This window comes from Odocoileus virginianus, chromosome 23 (assembly GCF_023699985.2).
Source record: "Odocoileus virginianus isolate 20LAN1187 ecotype Illinois chromosome 23, Ovbor_1.2, whole genome shotgun sequence".
NCBI lineage: Eukaryota > Metazoa > Chordata > Mammalia > Artiodactyla > Cervidae > Odocoileus > Odocoileus virginianus.
This window is the reverse complement of record NC_069696.1, coordinates 2,267,242-2,288,560: the sequence shown is the minus strand read 5'-3', so window position 1 is coordinate 2,288,560 and position 21,319 is coordinate 2,267,242. Positions and strand designations below refer to the sequence as shown.

Sequence of the window (21,319 nt, the reverse complement as noted above, 5' to 3'; positions counted from 1 at the left end):
GGGAAATAGTGGATGACAGAGGAGCCTGGTGTTCTGCAGTCTATGGGGTCACAAAGAGTCGGATGCAGCTTAGTGACTAAACAGCAATAACAGCATCAGACATGATACATGGAGGATGAAGAAAAAGTCTTTCTGTGGCTCCTTCCTACCACTGAGGGAACCTTTCCCTGAAGCCCTCCAGAAGGCTTCCCCTCCCATCTCTTGGGTTAAGGATGGGTCACAGGCTGATTCCTGATGAGATACCCTGGAGCAGTGCGTCTCCTCTCAGGCTATGAACAAGGGGGTCCTGTTGGCAGGGGCAGTGGGGAGCAAAAGAGAAGATTGGAAGCTCAGAAGGAAACCAGCAGGGACCACCATGGTGACCAGCAAGGGGCTTTTTGACCTGGCTTCTGGCAACTTCTCTGGCCTTATTTTCTTGCCACTCAGCTTCCTATACTCAATCCTCCAGGTCTGCTCACCCAAGTTTTGTTTCTAGATATGCTGTCAAGTCCCTTGTACATCTAGAACCTTCCAGTAAAGCATGTTGCTGACTTTGGCCCAGAAGACACTTCTATAGCCACATCTCCTATTCATCTTTTAGGATTCATCTGATTTGTTACCTTGTCATTTCTCCTGGGAGTTCTTCTTGATCTCCCCAGGCTGGCTTTGGGCCACTCTTCTCTACTGAGGGGCTTCCCTGCTGGCTCAGAGGTTAAAGCATCTGCCTGCAATGCGGGAGACCTGGGTTCGATCCCTGGGTCAGGAATATCCCGTACCTCTGTCTGTCCTGTTAAAGCATTTTTCATCTAGTATGGTAATTACCTGTTTATGTCTTTGTCTCCACAAAGAGAACAGGACCTCACTGAAGGCAGGGAGTCCACCTTGGTCTCTGATACATTACACAGTGACTGAGGCCATCAACAGCTGCTCAATAGTGACTTTGTAAATGTTGAATTTCTAAATGCTAAATCCTCTTCTCCACGTTGTGAACCCACCCAAATAGTCCCAGGAAGATGGGACATTCCTCTGCTCATTCCTACGATGAGATTCCTCCTTTCGAGGATAACTCAGAGTAGTTTGAAAAATGGTCACGGGGGCTTCCCTGGTGGTCTAGTGGTCTGCCAGTGCAGGGGTCATGGCTTTGACCCCTGGTCTGGGAAGATCCCCCATGCTGAGGAGCAACCAGGTCCCGTGAGCCACAAACAAGGAGCCCGGGTTCTGCAGCTACTGAAGTCCAAGTGCTTACAACGGGGGGAGGCCACTGCAATGAGAAGCCCGTGCGCCACGACAAGGAGTGGCCCCACTTGCTGCAACTAGAGAGAGCCACTCCCAGCAATGAACACCCAGAACAGCCCAAAATAAATAAATCTATTAAAAAAAAAGAAAGAAAGAAAGAAACCATCACAGGTTAAGCTCTAGGAAAAAAAAAGCAACTAACATTTCTAACCTTCTTCTGTCAGCTCAAGGTGCATCAATATGATTTATTTGACAACAATTAAAAAATATTTATTGGTTTCTTTATTAGACTGCACTGCACTGCGTCTTAGTTACAGCATGTAGGATCTAGTTCCCTGACCAGGGATCGAACCCAGGTCCCCTGCATTGGCAGTGTGGAGTCTTCACCACTGAACCACCTGGGAAGTCCCAACAACAAGGTATTTTTTCAGATAAATTTAATTTTGGTATAATTTACACATAATAAAGTGTACTCATTTTAAGTGTACAGTTCTGTGAGTTTTGACCATGCATTATGCAATCACCACCAAAATCAAGATACAGAACCTTCCCTTCACCTAAAATTTTCCTCATGCACCTTTGTTCCTCTGAACTTCTCTGGTACCAGGAAACCACTGATCTGTGTTTGTTCATTCTAGAAGTTCCTATAAATAGAGTGATAAAGAATGTGTTCTTTCTGAAGTGTCCAGTTCAAATCTTTGGTCTATTTTCCATTATGTTGTCTTGTTAGTGAGTTGTGAGAGTTACTGACATGTCTGAATACACGTCCTGTGTCCTATATTTATACTGTGAACATTTTCTCCCTGCTTGCATTTTCATTTTTCTAACAGTATCTTTTGAAGAGCAGACATTTTTAATTTTTATGAAATTCAGTGTCTCACATTTTTTAGCAGTTTATGTCTTTGTTCTGAATTTTAAAGATTTTATTCTGCATTTTCTTTTAGAAGCTAAATAGTTTAGCTTTCATATTTAGGTCTTCGATTCACTTTGAGTAGTTTTTAAACTACTGAAAAATAAAAAATGAAAAGTATTCATTCTAGTAGCTTTTCTTCGTAGAAACTGTAAGTGTGAGATATGCATGAAGGTTTATGGATATTCAATTATCCTGGCTCCCCTTGTTGAGAACACTCTTTTCCGCATCTTAATTATCTTGTTGAAAATCAATTGATCATATAAATACAGATCTATTTCTAGACTCTGTTCTGTTCTAAGGATCGGTATGTCTCTTTTTACATGAATATTGTACTGTCTACTTTAGTAATTGCAGCTTTATAGTAGGTCTTAAAATAAGGTAGTTTAAGTCTTACAACATAGTTCTTGTTTTTTTGTTTTGTTTTTTACTTAAAAAAATATTATTATCATAGTTGTTTTAAACTTCTTTTATTCTAGGTCTCTGTGTTTTCATATGTTTTAAAATCAGCTTTATTTTAAAACCCATTTCTGTGCACAAGACTGCCGGCATTTTGACTGAGGTTATCTTTGGGGAGAATTGACATCATAACAATACTGTGTCTTCCAGTCCATGATCATGTTATATCTTTCCATTTATTTAGGTCTTTTAGCATTTCTCTCAGCAGTGTTTTATAGTTTTCCAAGTATAGCTCTTATATGTAACATTTTGTTACATTAATATTTAAGCATTTTATGTTTTTGATGTAGGTGGTAGAGTGTACTGATTTTTATATATTCATCTTGTTTTCTTCAGCCTTTCTAAATTCACTTACTATTTCTAGCAGATTTTCTTGTAGAATCTGTAGGATTTTCCATATACAGAATCATGTTGTCTATGAATAAGAACAATTTTATTTCTTTCTTTCCAATCTGTATGCCTTTTGTTTCATTTTACTGCTTTTTTCACCAACTAAGTGGCTAAGTGGTAAAGACTCTGCCTGCCAAAGCCTGAGATGTGGGTTCAATCCCCCGGTCAGGAAGATCTCCTGGAGAAGGGAATGGCAACCCACTCCAGTATTCTTGCTGGGAAATCCCACGGACAGAGGAGCCTGGTGGGCTACAGTCTATGGCACACAAGAGTCGGACATGACTAAAACAACAACGAGGACCTCTGACACATGTTCAGTGGAGGTGGTTAGACTACACACTACTGCCTGGTTCCAATCCTGGAAAGCGTTCAACATTTTTACCATTGAGTGTGATGGTTGTTGTAGATTTTTGGTGGATGCTCTTTTTTATTTTATGGCAGTTCCTTCTATTTCTAGTGGGCCAAACTTTTGTTTTTCTGTTTTGTTTTCATCATGGATGGGTGTTGACTTTTGTCAAATAGCTTTTCTGCATCTATTGAGCATCTCCTGTGATTCTGCTGGTGGAGTGAGTTGCAATGACTGATGTTTGGATGTTAAAACAACCCAGCCCCCCTGGAGCTTCACCACCTGTGCGCAGGTGCTAAGTAGCTTCAGTCCTTTGCTGACTCTTTGCCACCCTATGGACCAGAGCCCATCAGGCTCCTCTGTCCATGGAATTCTCCAGGCAGGCATGTTGAGGTAGGTTGCCATTTCCTCCTCTAGGGCATCTTCCAGACCCAGGGATCAAACCCGGGCCTCCTGCAGCTCCTGAATTGCAGGCAAATTCTTTACAGCTGAGCCACTTTGGAAGCCCCTTCACCCTACCTACCCACATCTACTTTGGTGTTCACTCACAGATTCAAGGGAACCCAGTGCAGATTTCTGGTACTTCTTCATGGCGTTGCTCCTTCCTCTTCAGTGTTTTGTCTCATAACTTGCAGCCACTTCAGCTTCACCAGACTCCAGCCTCTGTCTCTCCAACTCAGCGAGATTTCCAGGCTCTGCTTGGGTCCCTTCTCCCTGCATACTTCTGGAAAGTACCTCCAGGCAAAAAGCCAGCCTCTGACAGAGCTCACCTCATTTGTTTCCCTTTTATGATGGCTCAGTGGCAAAGAATCCGCCTGCAATGCAGGAGATTTGGGTTCGATCCCTGGGTTGAGAAGATCCCCTGGGGAAGGAAATAGCAACCCACTCCAGTATTCTTGCCTGGGAAATCCCACAGACCGAGGAGCCTGGCAACCTACTGTCCTTGGAGTTGGAAAGAATTGGACACGACTGAGCATGAAGTCATGCACTTGGGCATAAGAGATCTCAGTGCTGCCCTGCCTCTTGCCCATTGCTGCCTCACGTAGTCTATCCAGTTTTTTAGTTGTTCATGGTGGGAGAAAAGTGTAGCACCTATTACCCTGCTGTGGTTGAATACTGAAGTTGGCTAAAAGGATTAATATTATTATTTTTTTAAACTGTGACTCCACTGGGTCATTTTTGGGGCACATGTGGGCTAGGCTCTCTATCTGTGGCACATAGACTCTCAGTAGAAGTGCAAGGGCTTAACTTGCCCTTTGGCCTGTGTGATCTTAATTCCCTGACCAGGGATTGAACGCGCATCCCCCGAACTGGAAGGCAGATTCTTAATGACTGGACCACCAGGGAAGTCCTGGCTGTAAGAATTCTTGACAGTAGGTAGTACATTCATTCTTTTCTCTGATTCTCAATTATTTAGGGACTGCTTTATCCTGGGCGAATGTTTCTTAAAGATCTAATCCAATGATTCCTAATCTTCCTGGTCATTTTTTTCCTTGACATTTTATGAAGTTTAACTCTGTCAGGCCCTGTTCAGTACTCAATTTGTCTTTTATGCTCACTGCCTATGATAATAGAGATTTTACAAATAAGGAGATGAAGATGTAAAACAATGCAGTGACTTGTTCATGATCAGAGTCATTGATTTAGAACTTATCCATGATTTAAAAATATAGACTTTTAACAGTCCCAGTGGAATCTTCCTTTGAGATTTTGATAAAGATCACTTACAGACTTGGTGCTCAGAAACAAGATTATTGACATATACAAAAGTGTGCAAACAATTTCAGAGGTTCACAGACCCCTGGAGCCCATCTACAGATAAAATGAAAGTGTTAGTCACTCAGTCATTCTGACTCTTTTCGATCCCATGGACTGTAGCCCTCCAGGTTCCTCTGTCCATGGGATTCTCCAGGCAAGAATACTGGAGTGGGTTGCCATGCCCTCCTCCAGGGGATCTTCCCTCCTGACCCAGGGATTGAACCCAAGTCTCCGGCATCACAGTCAGAGCCCCCATCTGAGCTACCAGGGAAGCCCCTATCTACAGATGAGCTGGATCACAAGTCCCAACAAGAGGACCCCTGGCTAATGTGGTCATCCATACCGCTCTGTCATCTCACATCCTTGGAGAAGCTTGAAGTTCCCTTTGTGCCTCCACGTGATTCTATGTTACCTTTTATGATTATACCTCAGAGCCCCACTCATTCTCCATCTTGTAACACTGCCCTCAGCAGGATCTAAGGTGAGTACACATGGATATTTTCTAGCCTGGTAAGACCAGTTCTTTTCTTGCCACATCTTGTCTAGCCACTACATAACACTTAAGAAACCAATGCTAAGAAGGAGGTTATATTTAGAACTAGTTTCACATTTCCCATAAACAGTCATCAGAACTAATTCTATCCTGACTCACTTCCAAATTTATCTTAAACAATTCACTGAAATGGATGGTCTCTCACCAAAAGGGAGCCCATGATACTTCCAGGCAATCCTACTATGGTTCCTGATCCTTTCACCTTCTTTTCCCCCTGGGTGGTTATTTCACATTTTTCCCCTCCTACTTCCGAGACCTCCTTCTTACCCTCACTTTCAGCTGATGCCTTTGCGCCCCTTTTTAACTGAGAAAATTGCTTCTGATTGCATAAGTGAATGTCCACAAACTCCCCAGCCACATCCACTAAACTACTTAAGTCTGAACTCTGCTCTCACCTCACTGTCTATGGATTTGCTGTCCTTTTCCAAAGCCAATCTCTTCATTTAGATCTCACATCCCATTCTCCTTTTGCCTTCTCACAAACATTGCTCCAATGTTTCTCTTTCTACTGCATCAACAATTTTTCCCTTTCTACTGAATCATCCCCATCAGCATACAAACATATTGTAATAGCTCTCATCTTAAAAAAAAAAAAAAGTCTTGTCACCCTTGCTTGATGGAAGCTTCTGCTCCATTTTCCCCCTGTTGACCCCCAAATTTCAAGATCTGATTTTACCCACTGTCATCAGTTCTTCTCTCTCAGTTTCTTTCTATCTTAATTTTGTCTAAATCTGGTAGTTAATTCTAATTTCCTCATTCTATCAGCAGTGTTCAAAAAAATAATTTTTCTCTCTTTCTCAAAACACTGTGCTTACACTGCTCTATTTAAAATGGATAACCAACAAGGACCCACTGTATAACACAGGGAACTCCGCTCAGTTATGTGGCAGCCTGGATGGGAGGGGAGTTTGGGGGAGAATGGATACATGTGTGTATATGTATATGGGTGAGTCCCTTCGCTGTCCACTTGAAACTGTCACAACATTGTTAATCGGCTATACTCCAATATAAAAAGTTAAAAACCAAAAATCACTGTTGCTGTTGTTGTTGAGTTGCTGTCTTATCTGTCTCTCTTTTTGTCTCCCATGAAAAACACTGTACTAATTTGCTTTCATGAACTGCATACACTGCTGGTTTGCTTACCTCACCAGTCACCGTTTCTCTGTCTCCCTTCCTGGCACTTTCTTCTTTTATTGACCTTTAAGAATTAGAATATCCTGGGGTGCTGTTTCAGAACACTGGCTCTTCTTTCTGCCTTCATGTCCAAGGATACTAGTCCAGGGCTCTGACTTTAACTACCATCTACCTGTGGTTCCCAGTGGAGGTGATTTTGCCCCCCAGGGGACATGTGGCGAAGTCTGGAGACGTTATTAGTTGTCATGACTGGGAGCAGGTGCTACTGGCAGCTGGCAGGGAAAAGCCAGGAACGCTGCTGAACGTCCAAAAATGCACAGAACAACAAAACAAAAACACCCTCCACAACCACAGAGTAGCCAGACCAACTGCCAAGGTTGAGAAATTCAGGTCTAGGCAATCTTCTTTGAACTCTAGACTCACTCGTATGCCTGACTTCTCGTTCATCATCTGCACTGGATATTTAACAGATAGCTCCAACCTAACATGTCTCAAACTGAAGTCTGGACTCGCTCTGCCTAGAAAACAGAACCAGAGATAGGATCTCGGCTTTAATGAAAGGCACGGTCCCCGAGCAGTGAGCGTAAGGGAAGAGGGAAGGATAAACTGCAAGTACAATGTGGCAAGTTACCAAGCTCAGCACTGCTTCACCAGCCACGAAGAGATGCAGCTAGTCCTTGAAAAGAATAAAGAGAGAGGGAATTTACCTCCAGGCTTCATCTTATCTCATGTCTCCTACAGGGCAACTCTGACTGGTCCATTGAGTCAGTATCTCCACGTGGCTTGTTGGTCACCTGGACCTTTTTGCCATCTTGAGCACTCCAGATTGCATGCATCATTGTGTGGTCAACCTCATTGGGCAGAATTCTGCTGCCGGCACAGATCTGGCTGACCCAGCAGCCGCTGAGGCAGGGCAAGTGGCCACAGGGAAGGAAGAATGGTGAGGGAGGGAGACTCTGAGGAAAAACCTCCATGGCCCAAAGCAGTCATAACTACAACACACCAGGTTTTCTGGTGGGACAAGTGATGTCCAATTCACTCCTTCAGGAAATGACATCACCATCCACCTGGTTACTAAGGTTATAGACCTAGAAGATGTTCTTGAACTGTTTCTTCATATCCGGATCCTGCTATCTCTGTTTTCAAAATGTAATCCCATTCCTACCACTGTTTTCCCTGTGTAAGCCATCTTGCTTGGCACTGCTCAGTAACCTCCAACCTTATGTCTTGCTCCTGAAAGTGAAAGTCATTCAGTCGTGTCTGACTCTTTGTGATCCCATGGACTGTAGTCCGACAGGCTCCTCTGTCCATGGGATTTCCCAGGCAAGAATACAGGAGTGGGTTGCTGTTTCCTTCTCCAGGGGATCTTCCTGACTTAGGGATCAAACCTGGGTCTCCCTCATTGCAAGCAGATTCTTTACCACCTGAGCCACCAGAATAACCTTTAAGAATGGAAAATCAGGGAATTCCCTGGTGGTCCAGTGGATTCTGCGCTTTCACTACCAAGGGCCCAGGTTCATATGCTGGTCAGGGAACTAAGATCCCACAGTTGTGCAGTGTGGTCAAAAAAAAAAAAAAAAGTGAAATCGTATTATGTTACTTCATGGATCCAAGTCCTCCAATACCCTCCCATTGTGCTCAAAATAAAATGAAATATTCTTAGAGTGGCTTAAGAGGCTCTGCATGAGCAGGTCCCTGCCTGCTTTTCTGACCTAGTTTCTCCCACATTTTTCCTTGGTCATTTCTTTCTAGTCCTCTTTTGTTTCCCAAATATGCTGTGCTTGTCCTTGCCTGAGAATCTTTGCATTGACTCTCTCATCCATCCTTCTGATCTTCCTGTTTTCTATCCTCTCAGTTCTTGAAGTTCTTTGTTCAAATGCTACCTCTGCAGAGAGACACTTCTTATCCATGCACACCTATATTTGTCACTTTCTATCCTCTTAAATTTTTTTTTTTTTTACCTAACAGGGTTTATTTGTCTTTTTAAAATTCATTTTATTGAGGTATAGTTGTGTAACTATAACAATGTTGTCTTAGTCTCTGGTGTACAGTGAAATGATTCGGTTATATATACATATACATATAGGTAGTTTTTCATATTCTTTTCCATTATGGTTTATTACAGGATATTGAATATAGTTCCCTGTGCTATGGAGTAAGACCTTGTTGTTTATCCATCCTATATATAATAGTTTGCATCTGCTCATCCCAAACTCCTAATCCATCCCTCCCCATGGCAACCACAAGTCTGTTCTCTATGTCCGTGTGTCTGTTTCTGTTTCATAGATAACTTCCTGTACATCACATTTTAGATTCTGCATGTAAGTGATATCATATGATATTTGTTTTTCTCTTTCTGACTTACTTCGGTTAGTATGATAATCTCTAGGTTTGTCCATGTTCCTGTAAATGGCATTATTTCTTTCTTTTATCTGGCTGAGTAGTATTCCATCTTATATATCTAGACAAAACTATATAATTTGAAAAATACACCACTTCTATGTTTATAGCAGCACTATTTAAATAGTTAAGACAAGGAAATAGCCTAAGTGTCCATGGGCAGATGAATGGATATTAAAAATGCCGTTCATATATACAGTGGTTTGTTTGTTGACTGTCTCTTCCACAAGAATGTGAACACTGAGAGGTCTGGGACCTCATGTCTTAGTTATTACCACGTCTTCAGTGCTAGAACTTGGCTGACACATAGCTGTTCTGGGCTGTGCTTAATTGCTCAGTCGTGCCCTACTCTTTGTGACCCTGTGGACTGTAGCCCACCAGGCTCCTCTGTCCATGGGGATTCTCCAGGCAAGAATACTGGAGTGGGTTGCCATGCCCTCCTCCAGGGGATCTGCCCTACCCAGGGATCGAACGCAGCTCTCCTGCATTGCAGGCAGCTTTTTCACTGTTCGAGCCGCGAGGGAAGACACAAAACTAGAGCTAAGCAAATTGTTGAATAAATTAACATCTTCAAACCCTTACCGATGGCAAGGCTGCATCAAGCGAGTTCCTAGCTCAGCAACTTTCTTCCAATTCCTTGGAAGTCCAGACCTGTTCTAAAGACATCTGCTAGGGACATTGAAAACTTCCTGATCTTATTGTGCCCCCGTAATAAACCCTGGATTTAGAAATCTGGGATCTCCTCCAGTCTGTAAATCTCTTCTAGTAAGTCAACCTCCCGATGATGAATCAGTGCTAGTGCATCCACAGGAAGCTGGGGAGATGACAGTCTTAGAAACTTTAAAAGGAGAAGGTGGGGGTGCTACAGGTTAAGGGAGATACAGCAGCAAGGTGGGAAGCCCCTTATTGCTAGGAGATGGTCAGAAAATGTTTATCAGGTCTAGTAGTAGGGTATTTGCTCTCAGATAGGGCTGTAACAGTACTAGCAACCATAGCTGCTGCAACTAAAATAGGTGTGTGTGTGTGTGTGTGTGTGTGTGTGTGTGTGTGTGTGTGTTTGTTGGTCACTCAGTCCTGTCCAACTCTTTGCGACCCCATGGACTGTAGCCCGCCAGGCTCCTCTGTCCATGGGATTCTCCAGGTAAGAATACTGGAATGCATTGCCAGTTCCTTCTCCAGGGGATCTTCCCCCACCCAGGGATCAAACTAGGGTCTTCCCAGATTGAAGGCAGATTCTTTACCATCTGAGCCACACAATATTTCAATGCAGAGCTTCGTGTTTTTTTTTTTTCTCAATAATTATGCAATAAGGTGGAAAGGAAAGGAACTGCAGACTTGGTCGGATACAGGAGTGTGTGTTTGGAAGGTGGGGAAAGGGCAGCGCTTAATTTGGAAAGGAGGGTTTAGCAGAACCTCATTGTTCGTAAAAGAAAAGCTGGGATACGCTCCGCCGGGGGAGTGGAAAGAACAACACTTCTTTTCTCTGAAAGGAAAGCTGGAGTTGGTGGGTGGGGAGCTTAACTAGTTTGGTCCCCAGGATTGCTGCACCGCCTGGGTAAACCGGCAGAGGCCCCTGCCTCTCTCACTAGCCACAATAGAGCGGGGAGGATGCAATCTTTGGCTCTGATTAAAGGGGTGGGTGGTGTAGGCGGGAGGCGTGTAGGCTGGCGGCAGCGCGGTGGCTGCGGTGCGAACGGGTGGTCCCTAGGCAGCCGCGGAGCCAATCGGCGGCGACTCCGGGAGCTCGCAGCCTCCTTGGAGACCCGGCAGCAACTGAAGTGCCCTAGCTGCTGGCTGCCTCCTCTCGCGCTGCAGGCGCCCAGGCGCAGCAGCGCCTTTGGGGGCGCAGCTGGAGCCGCACTCCGAGCGCCTCGCTCACGGCCCCGGCTCCCGCTCTCCCCCAGCGCCTCTGGGCGGACCCTTTCCCCGAGAAGTGGCCAGCCTTGCAAAGTGGCCCTGAGAAGGCCCTAGGTCGGGAAAAGAGGCTTCGGGAAGGCAGACGTGGGTGGGAGGTGGGCAAGCGACTCGCTTCTCGGATTCATTCCAATTAGCACCAAGTTGGCAGACAAGCCCGTAAACCCAAGAAGCCTTTGGTTTCCCCTAAATCACATTCTCGGTATTTCAGAATAGTCTGATGGCCAGCAAACTTCAACTCCCGTCGTAGGTCAAAGAGGGACACGCTCTTAGCACCACTGCCTCTCAGCAGCGCGACCGAGATCAAACCCGGGTGATTTCCCCAACTGCAGAGCCCAAGTCCGCATCTCCCCCCGAGGCCGGCGGGGACCGGCCGGGCCGGGCCTGCAGAGAGCCCCCCTGCGGGAGGGGCCGGACAGCGCGGCGAGACGCGGATCACCGCCGGGCTGCACAAACGCACGCCCATCCGAGGAGTTGTGCCAGGAACACAACCGTCTGCATTGCGTCGGACCTGAGCATTTCCAATGTGAAATTCCCGGGGAAGGTCGCGGCCGAGGAATGTGCGCGTGCGGGGCTGTGGACCAGAAGGGGAGGAGAACTGGTGGTCGGCTTTTCGGGGCCGGAGAAGGAAAAAGCAGTGCTGGCAAGGGTGGGAACTGAATGACAGCCACCCCCCACCCTCTGCCAAGCCACCCCCTCCTGTTTTCCATCTACCTCCTTGCTACCGCCCTCCCCCGCCCTCCCCAGCCCACGCCCCGGTGGGCCAATCGCTGCTCCGCATTCCGGGCGCTTTCTCAGGTTTCTGCTGATCTAGCAGCGCCCAGAAATGGACCGAGGGGACCCGCGCCGCACGCACCCTGCCCCACTCGGAGCTGCGAACGGCTCCCAGCGCTCCGCGTAGCCTCGCCGAGGTCCGCGCGCGGGGGTGTGCTGGAGGCGGAGGGGGAGACTCGCGAGCCATGTAGATCCAGGCCCTAGCTCACTCGCCTTCGGGATCGAATCAAGGGCTCCCACGGTGCTGGGAGGGGGCGAAAGCGCTCCGTATCGTCATTTGCTTCGGAGCTCCGGAGAGGGTGGCATTTTGCTCTTCCGCTCCGCAGCCTCCGGAACTCCCCGCACACAGAGAGAGACAAGAGACACAGTGGCGTCTCCAGGCTGCCGGCCACGGGTGAGCATGGGGGTAGGGAATGGACATTTCCGCCGTAGCTGCCCAGTAAAGCAACTGGCCGACTGAAGGAAGCAGGACCAGGGGCGAGGGTGGCGCGCTGGCCCCGGCGCCCCTCGGATGCTGCGGCGGCCGCGGCTCGCGCCCGGGTACCGCAAAGCCGACCTGCCGCATTCCCACTCGGGCTCTCCGCCGACTCAGCACCTCCCCTGCGCCAAGTCGGCCGGCCAGGTAGGGGGGCTCCCTGGCTCGGGGCTGCAGAAGCGGGGCTCGGGGCGACGGGTGGGAGAAACTGGGAGGTGGGGGTACGGAGATGCTGCCTGGATCCGGAGCTCCCCGCAGCGTCTCTCGGCGCTTTTCCGATCTCTAGTTTAACCGAGTTGTAAACACATTGGCGGTCGGGCATTGCATAGGGGAAAGTGGGGTGGAAGAGCCCCAAACTTGGATCTCGGGTGTCTGCGTGTGTCTGTCTGCGTGTCTGTGACAACCCTAGCCAAAGTCTTGTGCTTTCTGGAAAAAAAAAAAAAAAAAAGCTAGAGGTCTGTGCTCTTCCGTGTCTGCGGGTCCGTCCCATGTGAACGCTTCCTGATCTTCTGCCCCGTATCACTTTCTATTTTTCTGCAGCGTCCATCGATGGCCCCGGTGGGAGCTTAGAAGGCGGCGGGCGAAGAGGGCTAGGAGGGGGGAAGAGCCAAGGAGAAGCAGCAGGGGTGGCGGGCGAGGGGGTCCGCTGAGCCGGCTTCGCACCGGGCCCTAGGAAGGCTCGCGGAGGGGAGGGGAGGCCGGGGTGACCCCGAAGCCATGGCCCGGTCCGCTAGGACGGCGCTGCGTTAAGGCACCTCGGAGCAGGAAGACACACCAACTCTCCCCTTCCCGCCCGGAAAAGCTGCACCGGGGCGGCAGGCGAGAGGGATTCCAAACCGAGGAGCAGGCGGGGTGGAGGGGCGGGCCTCCAGGAGCCAAGTGGCTGACAATCTCCACCTGCCGGCTCGAAAGCCCCGCCCCTGGAGCGCCGGTGGGGAGGGCGCGCGGGTTCGCCACCCATTCCACCTCCCTCGCCCCTCCCCTCCCCGCCCCGGCCCGGTCCCCCGCCTCCCGCCTCCTGCCACCGTCTCCGCCCCCCACCACCTCCACCATGACGGTGATGTCCGGAGAGAACGTGGACGAGGCTTCGGCCGCCCCAGGCCACCCCCAGGAAGGCAGCTACCCGCGGCCGGCCGAGCACGACGACCACGAATGCTGCGAGCGCGTGGTCATCAACATCTCCGGGCTGCGCTTCGAGACGCAGCTCAAGACGCTGGCGCAGTTCCCCAACACGCTGCTGGGCAACCCTAAGAAACGCATGCGCTACTTTGACCCGCTCAGGAACGAGTACTTCTTCGACCGCAACCGGCCCAGCTTCGACGCCATCCTCTACTACTACCAGTCTGGGGGCCGGCTGCGCCGGCCGGTCAACGTGCCGCTGGACATGTTCTCCGAGGAGATCAAGTTTTACGAGCTGGGCGAGGAGGCCATGGAGAAGTTCCGCGAGGACGAGGGCTTCATCAAGGAGGAGGAACGGCCCTTGCCGGAGAAGGAGTACCAGCGCCAGGTGTGGCTGCTCTTCGAGTACCCGGAGAGCTCGGGGCCCGCGCGGGTCATCGCCATCGTCTCCGTCATGGTCATCCTCATCTCCATCGTCATCTTCTGCCTGGAGACGCTGCCCGAGCTGAAGGATGAGAAGGACTTCCCGGGCGCCGTCCACCGCCTGGACAACACCACGGTGGTTTACAACGCCAACATCTTCACGGACCCCTTCTTCATCGTCGAGACGCTGTGCATCATCTGGTTCTCCTTCGAGCTGGTGGTGCGCTTCTTCGCCTGCCCCAGCAAGACGGACTTCTTCAAAAACATCATGAACTTCATCGACATCGTGGCCATCATCCCTTATTTCATCACCCTGGGCACCGAGATAGCAGAGCAGGAGGGGAACCAGAAGGGTGAGCAGGCCACCTCGCTGGCCATCCTCAGGGTCATCAGGTTGGTAAGGGTATTTAGGATCTTCAAACTCTCCCGCCACTCCAAGGGCTTGCAAATCCTGGGCCAGACCCTCAAGGCTAGTATGAGGGAGCTAGGGCTGCTCATCTTTTTCCTCTTCATCGGGGTCATACTGTTCTCTAGCGCAGTGTACTTTGCCGAGGCGGAAGAAGCTGAGTCGCACTTTTCCAGTATCCCTGATGCTTTCTGGTGGGCGGTGGTGTCCATGACCACCGTAGGATACGGTGACATGTACCCTGTGACAATTGGAGGCAAGATCGTGGGCTCCTTGTGTGCCATCGCTGGTGTGCTGACAATTGCCCTGCCCGTACCTGTCATTGTGTCCAATTTCAACTATTTCTACCACCGAGAAACTGAGGGGGAAGAGCAGGCTCAGTTGCTCCACGTTAGCGCCCCTAACTTAGCCTCTGACAGTGACCTCAGTCGGCGCAGCTCGTCCACTCTCAGCAAATCTGAATACATGGAGATCGAAGAGGATATGAATAATAGCATAGGCCACTTTAGACAGACCAATATCAGAACTGGCAATTGTACCACAGTTAACCAAAACTGCGTTAATAAGAGCAAGCTACTGACTGATGTTTAAAAAGCCAAGCAAAGAAACTTTAAAAAGCCCCCACTTAGCAGCTTGAAAGACTTAAAAAAAAAAAACAAGCAAACCCCAAAAATCAAACCAAACCCCGAGTGACCAAAGTCACTCTCTGTAGATACTTTACTAAGTAAGCTTGGGACGTTCCATTGAACTGTCGATGCATTGTTGCATTGCCAGTGTTGGGCATTGCCAATGTTGGGGGTGGAAAACCCGAAGATTTCAGGAGCCATGAAAAAAAAAAGAAAGAAATTATTTTCATTTTATTTAAAAAGTGGGAAAAGAAAGTGTATTTTCTAAAACTGGTTTAAAATCACTCAGTCCACGAACTAGTCAAGGTAAAATAAGAATCACGTGCTTCCCATTTTTTAATTCTTGCTGGCTTTAACTTTTTTTTTCATGTGACTGAATGAGAATCAGAGGATCGCTTAGAAATATCAAATGAAAATTTGCATGGGACTCTAATATGAAATCTTGGCAAACTGCACAACATATTTAAGACAGTGCATCAGATGTATTGTATGTAACATGATACACCAGCCAAAATGGGCAATGAACAGATCTTTTTATTTTGATCCACCGAACTGCATATTCCAAGGTGAAAAAAAAATTACTTAAGACTGGTTCACCAAGCACCTTAGAAATCTGATACTGGTCCTGGTTCTGTAGGGATTTTTCCCTCTGCCCCCATTCTTTTCTGATTCAAACTCTTCTCTAAGAAACAGTGATAATTGAACACAATTCATTGATCCATCTGCAGTGCTGCTAAGATTCTCAACTGCAGATACACCCAAAGGGTCTTTTCTCACAAGTCCTGCACCCTGACCCCCATCCTCCAGAACTGGATGTAAAACCTTAGCCTCCTTGTTGCAAGAGAGCACAAATGGAACGAAGTGTAAGCATGTTTGAATCTGATCCTAATTTATTTTATAATCGCATGTTGAGAACGTTAACTCAGACAATAGGGGATAAGCTTACTTAGGAATCGATTCTTCTACAAATAGATTCTTCTTCATTTGCATTCACCAAAAGTGCACTCCTTCATTTATTAACTCTTTTTATTAGTCAATAAAGTACTGTATTTAAGTACCTATGTTAGTCAGCTGGGAACAGTACTTTTCAGAGCTCCAAGCATGTTCTCTTATTCAGCATTATGGCCGATTTGATTAAGGTGTACCTTGAATTAGTTAGTGCATGATTCAGTTAATGTAAAAACGTTAAAAAATAATAAAAATTATAAGTTTGTGGGATGAAGGGCCCAAAAGAAATAGTGGGTGGGGGTGGGGGTGGGGAGCACTTAGTCAATTTTCCTGCCTTTGCTCAGGGAAATGTCAGGTTTCTGCGCAGAGTTAGGCAGAGAGGGGACCAATATGCCCATCCCTTCAAGGGAAGCTCAGTTGAAAAACGAAGTGATCAAGGTATATATAGCAACACCTAAGGACAAGTATTCTTTCTAGCTAGAGACAAACACAAGCAAAACCAACAAACAAAGGTGCAATACTGCATGTTTTTTTTGGTGCATTCTTGAGATGTAAATAAAAAAAAAAAAAGTTTCTCCATTGTATGCACCCAAAGCCGAGCTGATTTCCTTTGGCAGTCCTGATTTGAAGTCTGTAGGGACTTCGGCCATCCCCCTGAGGCTCCCTGAAGAAACTCAACCAATTGATTTAATAGTTGCTTAGTGCCTTTATCCTGTACCCACAGCGAACTGCAGAAAGTGCCTCCATTAACACAGCTGAGAAGTTATGTAACAGAAAGGGAGGGAGGGAGGGTGGGGGCACAGAGATTTTGCTTTTCCTTTTGCCACTCTGGCTGTCTCACTCCCCGCTGTGGGGACACCACGCCATCCTGCACCTCGGACGGCACAGACCTGCGAAGATGCCCTCTGACCATCCACTGGACTCAGTCCCCTTGGCAGCCTGATGTGGGATGAAAACTGGGGCCCAAGACCTATCTTCCAACTGGACATGCACCGTAAACTGGTTTTCTGCCTCTTTTCTACCAGAAGCCAATATAAACTTGTGAGGAATTTGTTTCCCACCAGGGGTCCCTCTGGACAAGCAAGGCTTCCTCGGGTCCACCCTAGCATCCTGGCATATTTCTGTCCTCCCCTCTGTCTGTGGCAGCACTTTGCCATCTCTGATGGTCTGAGCTTTGCAGGCATCATTGTGGATGTAGGCACACCCGGTTCAGAGCAACCTTTTGCCGGCCTTCCCTCCTGGCCTATCCCTCTTCAGCTATTCCCAAGGATGCTCCTATGAGAGTCCCACCTGGTGGTCAACTTGCAGGCTGAACATCTAACTTCTTTTGCCCCCTACACGCCATCCTGAGAACAGTGGGGACCCTGTGCTTAGCTAACAGAGAGCCTCACCACCGGGGCCTCTGGAGGCCAGCAGCCGTCCATCAACGGGGAGGCACTCGTGGCTTTTTGAAAGACCCGATGTGGGGACCCTCACTTTGCACTTAGCATGTGGCTGCCTGCCGCCCAACGCCTTTCATTCCTATGCAGCTGCTTCCGGAAATACTCCCTGTGGCTCCACCGCTCCCCTCCACCTAGGCAGTGAGGCAGTAAATCAAGAAACTGGAGTTACACCCAGGCCTGCTGACTCTGTGAAAGAAAAGAACGTGGATGTTTTCTTCTCCTGTGCGGTTTCTGTGAATCTGTAAGATGACGTGGCACGCAGCAAGGAAGATGGAGGCCAAGAACTGCATGGCATCCGACCCTAGGGCACCCACCCTCCCCCGGGTGTTTCCTTGAAACTTGACTCATCCTGGCTTTTTCTCTTACCTGCTTCTAAATCTCCCACTGGGAAAAAAAAATGCCAACCTCGTCCACCTCTCCCGGGGCTTATCTTGATCTTTTTATTTAGACTTTGAGGTCCAGGACCCACCTCCCCCACCCCCAACTTGAAACGCTACACTCTGTCAACAGCAATAATCTGCCCGGTACTGTGGGGGATGGGACAGAAAATGAGAAAATGGGACCAGGACTGAAAAGATGCGCTTTGGCCGTGGGGTTTGCCTCTCACAGCCACACGCTGCACGGGCTGGGTCCTTCTGAATGTGTTACAGGGAACAGTGGTGCGTGCAGGGGACCTGTCCCCCCCGGGACGGGAGGAGCTGCTGGTAGGAGAGTGGGTGGTTTGGGGAAAACGAATGCTGCTTTTTTCATCTGTATGTAGCTCATCAAAACCAAGTGAGTAAGACTGGAGGACAGGGCTTGTCTGTGTCGCATCAGCATGCAGAGTTTGACCCAGCTCTTCCCCTTTGCACAGGGATGAGCTGAAGTGTTTCTTGTGGACCTGAAGGTGCACTTAACAAAACTGCCTATTACGGAGTGACTATCTTTTCAGTTTCTTTCCTTAGGTTTATCTTATCGGGTTTTTGTTTGTTTGTTTGGTTGGTTGGTTGGTTTATTTTTTTAAGCTTTTTGTCCCCTTCCTAGGTCTTGAGCTTTCATGGCTCATGTCTTGAATACTGGTTTTCTCCAGAAGGGGGAAGACTGGTGACCTGCTCATAGCCATAGCTCAGCTCTTCCGGTGAATTGAGGCCCTAGTTTCATAGGGCAGCTGGGGAAGGGTTGGGTCACCCCTGGAGCTGTTAGGCAGCCCAGAATCTCCGAAGTGATTAACTCAGCTCGAGTGATCTGAATGAGAGAGACCAAAGACATCCGTTTCCTCAGATTCAAAGACAGAGAGTAGCCGGGAAAGCTGTGTTTTTTGCACCTCCTCTTTCCCTGCCCCTGTCTGTGCCCACAGCCCTCCCTCCCTACCCACTGGAGGAGTCGAATTCTAATTATCAGTTAAAACAGTTCATTGGGAGCTGTGTTAGTGGGTTAGCCTGGCAAAATCAAATCAACCAATAGCAGATTCTTCTCCTGGACTATGGCCAATGGACTGTAGTCATTTCTCTGAAATGAAATTCTGTGCTTGGTCGGATTCCCCAGTGGAGTCTGGACTCACTTGAGAAGACATAAAAGATAGTGCATGTGGATGGTGAGCGAGGCCTAGATTTCTTAAAGTAGAAATTTGGCTTAGTCCGTTGAGGGCCTTCTTCATGTTGTGTATAGTTACCGATCTTTCAAATGAGTTACCCTCTGAAGAGCCAGTGGGAATGGTTTCCTAACTCTCCCATTTAATAGAGGAGAGCTCAAAACACATGCTTTTTGAAAACTGAGTTCCTTGTTTGGCAGATGAGATTGAACAAAGAGAAAAAGAATTCCCGTTTTCTCCCAGCCACAGCTTCCTCCTGGGAGCCGGGAGGACTGGTGAGTGATAACCATCAAGAGGACACAATTGTTAGAACGCCAATAGCAAAACAGCCGTTTTATCTTTCTGCTTTTCCAAGAAAGGGTGAAGTCTTTCGATATTTCTGTTCATTTTCAGAAGACACACACAAATTTTTAAACCTGACACAACCCAAGTGAAGGGGCACCTCTGGAGGTGACCCCTCATCACCATGTGGTGTATTAGCGCTCGTATTTATACATGGAATTTCAGGGTATACGCGACTATGTCCAGCACGACTCAGGTAAACCTTAGAAGAATGTACGTTACTTATCCTTTTTGTAAAGACGCAAACAGGAGCTGAGTTGTTACCCACAACTGTTCCCGTTACCTTGGGTCACTGTACGAACTCATTCAGGGTAGAGAGTCAAGTTTAGAAGTCTGGGGATCATATGCCGGTCTCTTTGCTCAGGCTAAAGGACCCTGGGCTTTCTTGGGGAGTCCAGGTGTATGTGAGGGGAGCCCTCAGGACTCTTAGCTTTAGGGAGATTAGCCCTAGTTGCAGTGATTTTCATAGGGGCTAAGTAGGAGTTAATTTTTTTATGACATGGGACTTCAAGGAGGAGAGAAAAGTTTTGCATCCAAATTAGAGAAGAAGAAGTGGTGTGAGGAAAGAAAGCAAAATGAAACACAACCCCCCCTTGTGAGGTATTCCAGGTTAAAGCTGTCTCCTTTCTAAAACCTACAGACACACCTTTCTTCTCTTTCCTGCACTGTTTAGAACCGTGTCATCAGCAGTTATAAGTAGAAAGCATGGGCTCTATATGACATACCTCTAATCTTAAAGTCTTACCAAGGTTAAAAATCCCAACGGAGTCGTCTTAATTTGAAGTGCACCATCAGGACAACAAACCACTTAAGCTTGAAAAAGCGCATTTCATTTCTTTGCGTTCGCTAGTTGCGGACACCTTGAGTTAACAACATGTCTCATTTTCACCTACTGTGCGTTTCCCCTGCCCTAATTGTCTCATAGGTCGGGTAGAGGACACTGAATGTTATGAATCGAGAACTAATTGAAGCGCATAGTATCCATCTATGCAATTTTACTTGCTTCTGTCACTTTATGATCTGTTCATATTTGGCATCAATTAAAGATAATTTTTAAGGATCTTATCAAGGAATGTCTCGGCTGGTTCTTTGTTTCTTGTATAACTGGGTTTCGGGAGCTCTGAAGAGCCCAGAGTGGGGTTCTCTTTAAATAACATGATGAATCCAACATACAATTGAAGTTACCTCATTTTCTTGGAGGGCTTCCCAAGTAGCTCAGTTGGTAAGGAATCTGCCTGCAATGCAGGAGACCCGGGTTCGATCCCTGTGTTGGGAAGATCCCTTGGAGAAGGGAATGGCAACCCACTCCAGTACTCTTGCCTGGAGAATCCCATGGACAGAGGAGCCTGGCAGGCTATAGTCCATGGGATTGCAAAGAGTCGGACAAGACTGTGTGACTTTCACTTTCATTTTCCTGGAAATTCATGGATTGTTGTCTTCTGTACAAGGGAATGCACTGGAGTTGAATTTTGACAATAAATTCACCATTGGGTCTCAGGTAGGATCCCAAGGAGAGGCTGTCAGAATTTGATTTGTGCAAACAGCGGAAAGAAAAAAAAAATGAGGCCCAAGGGACTAAAGCAATTGATTAGATTTGCCTAAATTGTTTTTGATGTGAAACTGTATCCTTCATCCACAGCCCAAGCTTTTCAGGAAGGATAGTAGTGTGTGTATGTGTGTGTGTAACAGCACTGTGGTCTGACACCCAATACCTTTGTCGACTAAGAGGATGCACATCATGAGAGTTGCAAGTTGTTTTACTTGGGGCAAAATGAGGACTGCAGCCTGGAAATCAGCACCTCAGATAGCTCTGAGAGACTGCTCCAAAGAGGCAGTGGGGGAAGATGAATATATAAGATTTTGGTGAAGGGAGTTCATTGCAGTCAAGCACTTACTTCACAAAAGGTTTTTCTGCTAGTCACAGGGGAACTGATGTCATCATGAAGGGATTTAGTGCCTTTTCTAGATATGAGGAGATGCAAGGATTGGGATCCTAAAATCTGTTCCTGAAAATATCTAACTACCTAAAGACCTGTCCTACCAGGTTCCCCGGAGCACCGAGTGCCTCACTCTCCATCCTGACCTCCCTTCAGGGCAGTCAGTAGCTGCAGTCAC

At 47.6% G+C, this 21,319-nt stretch overlaps 1 protein-coding gene across 4 annotated transcripts in view; it reads left to right on the top strand.

Moving 5' to 3' along the window:
- Nucleotides 1–11,177: 11,177 nt before the first annotated feature.
- Nucleotides 11,178–21,319, top strand: part of KCNA1 (potassium voltage-gated channel subfamily A member 1) — a 34,535-nt gene continuing 24,393 nt past the window's right edge. For 2 of the 4 annotated variants that reach the window (XR_011482877.1, XR_011482876.1), the window contains exon 1: nt 11,178–12,475. Coding sequence is in view for 2 of the 4 variants with exons in the window: in XM_070453138.1 (XP_070309239.1) it covers nt 13,380–14,867 (1,488 nt within the window). In the remaining 2 variants the exon portion in view is untranslated. Of the gene's footprint in view, nt 12,476–12,868; nt 20,270–21,319 lie in introns of those variants that run through there. The other 2 variants (XM_070453138.1, XM_020882665.2) reach the window with 2 other exon arrangements.